The 6,000-nt window shown below is 39.3% G+C and overlaps 1 protein-coding gene across 4 annotated transcripts in view; it reads left to right on the forward strand.

The window, feature by feature from the left end:
• Positions 1 to 2,133, forward strand: part of MAD1 (mitotic checkpoint family protein) — a 161,628-nt gene extending 159,495 nt beyond the window's left edge. For all 4 annotated transcript variants that reach the window (XM_087383168.1, XM_087383169.1, XM_087383171.1 and 1 more), the window contains 3 exons: positions 567 to 698; positions 796 to 834; positions 1,790 to 2,133. In XM_087383168.1, the coding sequence (XP_087239294.1) occupies positions 567 to 698; positions 796 to 834; positions 1,790 to 1,879 (261 nt within the window). In that variant the 3' untranslated portion in view covers positions 1,880 to 2,133. The remainder of the gene's footprint in view (positions 1 to 566; positions 699 to 795; positions 835 to 1,789) is intronic.
• Positions 2,134 to 6,000: the final 3,867 nt, after the last annotated feature.

Below are 6,000 nucleotides of genomic sequence, written 5' to 3' on the forward strand. Positions count from 1 at the left end.
TTGAATGGTATAAAGATTTGGATATCTGAGGAGCTCACTCTGATCCAGCTCAAACAAAGAAACAGTGAATTCACCAAGGTAAAGGAAGCACGGAAGGCAAGCAGATGGGCAAGCATTGATTAGGGACTTCAAATCCAAACCCAAAGACTCTCAGTCTTAAGCTGATGTTATAAAGGCCACTTTATGATAAGTGTAGCTATGCCCTATTATAACTTGAGACGAGCCAGCCCTGTGTACTCCCTCAATTCTTTAGGTATCCAAATGTAGTAAGTCACTCTTTGGTGCTGGTATTGTCTTCCAATCCCATGAGGTCTTCTGCAAACGTTAATAGATCTTTCTTTGGTTCTTTCTTTCTATCTTTCCTACCCCATCTCCCTCCCCCTCCTCTCTCCCTTGTGCTCTTCTATCCCCTTTCTCTAATCTGCCCCTACCCCCTCTTCTACACTTTTTTAATCTTATTCTTGTTCTTTTATCATGTGTAGCTTGATGAGACATTTCGTCAACTCTAATTTGCTAGTTTTGTGCATTGCATGTTTAATCAAAAAAATTTCCTTTCCTATTACCAGGTTCAGATGAACGTAGGACAGCATGAAACAACTGGCATGACAGTCACATTCTTTACTCTCCAGTCTATTTACGCACAAAATGACGAGGAGAAGCTAGAATTTCAGTTTGAATCCAATCGGATGAACTTGGTGGTAAAACATTTTGAGCTTTTAGCAAGGATTTGAGGCAAGTTCTTTCTTGTGTTATAATCTACATGATTGTGACTGTTATCAACTGTTTGGGTTGCAGGCAAATGAATATACATCTTCTCCTGAAATTGTAAGGATGGTAAGCTTTTAATCCATATTACTAAAGGACAAATATCAGTGTATCAGCTATAGGACTTCTTAATTGAGTCATTAGTTAAAGTTCATGGCAATGTTGGTGAAGTCAAGCAAAGATGGGATGTAATGTGATCACGTTTATGGATTTTTTAGTTTGTTTCATTCAAGTTTTGTTTAATAGCAGAGGAAAAGTTTATGTGACAAATTTGTTGTAGAATAATGGAGCTTTGAATGTTCAGTGTACCATCTTGTCAACGATTCTGCTTGTTTTAGCAAAGTCTGTACCTTTTCCCCCTCCAAGTAAGAGTGTGGAGTATGAACATGTGTCCCCTCGTTAGAGCATTGTTGTTGTCCTTGCGTGTCCTTGTTAGAGCATTGTTGTTGTCCTTGCGTGTCCTTGAAAACTCCAAAGACACGAATGGAAGAAGAGGAATAGAATCTAGCAAATCATGCAATAATGATGAGATCTCTTACATCTCTAGCAAATCATGCAATAATGATGAGATCTCTTACATCTCCATCGCTAGCAAGTCTTCTTTGACATCAAAAGGCAATATATTAGACTCATAAATGTGACACGCATAGAATTTAAGATTAAATAGCCATCACTATTTGACTTGGGAAGATGAATGTGGTCCTCATGCCCTTTGTCATGCATGTGGCACATTCATAGTGCCATATCACATGACATGAGACATCCAAGGATGGGAATATTCATTGCGTTTGCAAGTTTCAATGTCACATTTACATCTTTCATTTCTATTGTAGCAGATTATTTTTTTTTCAAAATCAAAGCATCTCCATCATGGTGGCTTACTAGGTTTGGTGTATTTTTTTGTGGTGAGGCTCTAGACCTATCATAATTCGACTCTTAAAGAAGCGACCCTACCCCCCCCCCCCCCCCCCCCCTTCCCAATTGCAATGGAAAAGTACTAATAAGTATATTGTGTCTTTGACAGGTGGATGTTTATTTGCAGAAGTTCAATTCCATTCCTGCATTTACAGCTAATTTGACATCAGAATTGTTCAACAAAACAACCATTGGCTGATTAAAGAGACAAGCTGGGACAAGGTCTATAAGATTATTTGGGAAAGCTAGGCTGCTTCCTTTATTGTTGGGGAAATTGCAAGAATACAGGAGGTTGGTGCATAAAAAGACAAAGGAAAGGTACCTACAAGTTTAAATCCAAAGAATATGGGATGTTTATTCATAAAAAGCCAAGGGACCATTTGTGTTGCTTTGAACATTGATGAATGTCATTCTTGTATATGTTTTTTATAAGGATTGATGCAAGCATGTGTTGACTACTCCAATTGTCTATCGGTGTTTAAAACCAATCTCAATTGTTTAATTCAAGTACTCTTGTGCGAATCCACATAGTATTAACTTTTTCCTTGTTTAGAGAACATCACATTAGGAGAGTTTTGGGCTAAAAAAGGGTCTCATAAGGAGAAATCATGAATTCGATTACTATTTTTCTTTAAAAAACTTATCAATGAAAAGTCTTCTATTAAGTATGAAAGAAGTCCTAAGAGCAAATGCTCATGACAAAAGTATGTCATGCATATCATGAATAACAAAATAACTTGAGTGGGTCAAGAGCTTGCTCATCAAGAAGAGCCTGCAAAACAGCAAGGTTGAGGTTGAAACCGCCACCTCAAACTTGTGGTGGACTCCAAGAAAAAGGAGAGCCACTCCACTTCGTGAGAAAGGTTGTCCTCTTGGCAGAGGCATCCCGGAAAGACCCTTGCATGCTCAATCAGATGGCCATTAGAGTGTGTACAGTGTTTGTTCAAATGTTGGCCAAATTGAGAAGAGTGGACTCGGGACCATGAAGTGCGAATATGAATTTGAATCTCCATGTAGGACACGTTGCAATGCTTGCTAAAATTTCAAAAAAGTATCCATTGAGGCACGCACACGTCTATAAGAAGGGAAAACATTATCTAGGTAACATAACTTCAGAAGCTATGCATCATTAGGGGAGGAATGGGGTCTCAAAAGAGCCTCCAATTGGTGTTTTCTAATTTGAACGGATTAGAGCAATTTTAGGTGTACCAATGAGAGTACCTTACGATATGGGTAATGCTATATTGAAGTTGAGAAAAGCATTTAAGGGTGTGGAGACCTCTAACCCAGAGTTTGGTCCCATGATCTTCGCTTGTAGCCCTTGATCGGATCTCGAATCCAGGGGATACATTCACATTTGAGGTAGAGCCATTAGATCAAGGGGAAGATCTAAGGGATACCATCAAAGGATGGAGGGATCAAATATCCACCCTTTATCAAAACAAAGATCTAATGGAGGAGGCGAGATGAAAATGCGCTTCAATCTAGGCCATGGATTTGATTGTAGATTTGGGGAAGGAGATGAGTATAGAAGGTGCTTCTATCCAAGAGATTGTAGAGTTAGGAGCGCCTTCATCCTAGGCCTCCATCTAGGGAGGCTGATCTCCACCCTCCATTATCCGCCTCAATCCTAGTCCTCCATTATGTGTCTCCATCTCATCCATTGATCTTGACCTAGATCAAGGGTCCACATTGAAAGAAGCCTTTCCTCTTTAATGAGGCCGCCCTAAAGTCAAATTTCGTCATTTGGAGGCCACTAAAGTGCATCCACCATCCACCAAAGGCATCCTAGGCCTTTGATCCATCCACCATCCACCTCCATTCAAAGGCCAAGGTTGTCAAAGGTACCCATGTCAGTTTAGTCAATGATATGGGGCCCTTAGCCCATGGGTTACCATAGTTGGTTCACTTCCCATTAACTTAATCCATTCCTTATGAGGCCCTGTTAAGACCCCATTTCTCTCCTAATGCTCATCAAAGTTCTGAGGCTTTGAAAGAGAGAGCCAAGCCACCAAGTCCCATGTCATGAAGAAGAGGTAAGAAACAAAGTACTTAAAAAGTGTATCAATCTTCTTCCATATTAACTTTGCATGTCTGCAGTCTCATAAATAATGTTCACTGGACAACTTAGCAAAAAGGTAGCAATTGCGAGTAGGAGTTGATCCAAATCTTGACCTTCACAAATTCATTGCTATCTCTCCATGAATAGAAAGCCAAAGAAAAAGTATTTTTTCTATTCTTGAGGGACTTCCAGAATCTTCTCCATAAAGATTCTTGTAAGATTGTAGAAATCTAAAAATGGTCCAGGGTGTAAGTCTATCACACTTATAGAAACCTTGGATAGAAGACAATATATAAGTGTAGGACTTGGACATATGGCATAATAGGGTTGGCCATATTAATATTCAAAAATTGATGAATATGTATAATAAAGGTCTTGTTGGTGGGCTGCCCAAGTTTAAGTATACTACCTTGAAACATGTGTGTCTTGCATGCCAATTTGGACAAAAATCAAGATTGCCATTTACTAGGCATGTGAAGCATAGTACTAGACCTTTACAATTGATTCATTCTGATGTCAGGGGCCCAGCTCAAACTGCTTCATTGGGAGGTTCATTGCATTATGTTACTTTCATTGATGGTTTGTGGTATACACGGTTGTATTTTTTGAAGGACAAGAATGAAGTCTTGGTTGTATTCAAGGATTTCAAATAGTATGTTGAGAAGGAGTTGGTTTACATATTACATGCCTGAGGTTAGATAATGGTGGTGAGTATTTGTCAAATGAGTTTGACAGTTTTTTGGCCCAACATGGGATTAGAAGATAGCTTACATGCCCAAATACTCCACAACATGATGGAGTGGCTGAATGGAAAAATGGGATTCAAGTAGAGAATGCAAGGGCCATGTTAAATGATAAAAATCTACCTAATTATTATTGGGGAGAAGCAGTTTGGACTGCAGTGTATATCTTGAATCGTAAACCTACCAACTGAGATACATAGGATCACTCGTATGAGAAATTGTATGGCGAAAGGCTTGATGTAATTCATCTCAAAGTATTTCGTAGCCTTGCATATGTACATATTCCAGATGAAAGAAGAAGGAAGTTGGATCTCTAGGCTAAACAATGTGTATTTATTGGGTATGCACACATTTGAAAAGCCTGTAAGTGCTACAATCCTTCTACTATGAAGACATTGATCAGCCAGGACGTTGTCTTTGTTGAGCTAGGATCCGAGTATGGCAAGCCCAATGTGGTTGTCCATGATAATGCATCTGAAGGTAATGCACATGAGAAAAATCATCCCCTTGTTACTTCTATGTTTGGGCCTGCATCTAGTGGTTCTACAAGTGTGAATCCATGGGCTGATAGGTTAGGGACTTCTTCATCTATTTCCACTAACACGGGTATGTTAGTGAGGGGAGAGCTTTGAGAATGTTCTTGGACCAATAGTTTGTGATTATGATTCAGTTGGCAGTGAAAGTTTGGATAGCGAGTTGGGTGTACCTTCTCTGTTTACACTTGAAGCAAAGGCAAGCAACTACATACCTCCTCATGAGAGGAGAGTCAAGTAGCACACCACAACTAAGAAGGTCTTAGAGAGTAAGATATCATGTTGACAAGTTTGGATATACTGCTACTAGACACTATGCATATATGGCAAAAGTTAAGGGTCATACAGAGCCTATCACATTTGATGAGGATGCTTTACATGAGCATTGGATGAGAAAATTGATACCCTTGCAACTAATCAAACTTGGGATCTAGTGGAGTTGCTTGAAGGTAAAAATTTTATTGGCTATAAGTGGGTTTATAAAGTGAAATGTAAGGCTAATGGGTCTATTGAAGGTATAACGAAAGGCTGGTTTCTAAAGAATGTGCACAATAATATATTTTGAATTATGAAGAGACATTTAGTCCCGTTGCTAAGATGGAAACTATGAGGACTGTTATTGCATTGGCTACTGCAAAAGGCTGAAAATTATAGCAAATGGATGTTAAGAATGCCTTCTTGATTTGTAACATGCAATGGTAATCTGATCGTTTAATCACAGCAAGACCTTCTTTAAACCTTTAGCGAGGAATCGTAATTATACACCACAAAGAGGGGGGAGAGAGAGAGAGAGAGAGAGAAAGAAGAAAGAAAGAAACTATTATTATCGTCCTCTGGGGGCTTGAAATCGACCCATGGGACCCAATGGAATGTTACAAAAAGTCTCATTCTTTGAAGAAGGGTGGAGTGGACAGCTAGCATGTTGCTACCTGTGTAATACATTGGTCACGGTATGCAAGGACCTTGGTAATGTAATTGCCCA

Source organism: Dipteris shenzhenensis, chromosome 12, assembly GCF_047967505.1.
Source record: "Dipteris shenzhenensis isolate YYH24624 ecotype China chromosome 12, Dip_SZ_1.0, whole genome shotgun sequence".
Classification (NCBI taxonomy): domain Eukaryota; kingdom Viridiplantae; phylum Streptophyta; class Polypodiopsida; order Gleicheniales; family Dipteridaceae; genus Dipteris; species Dipteris shenzhenensis.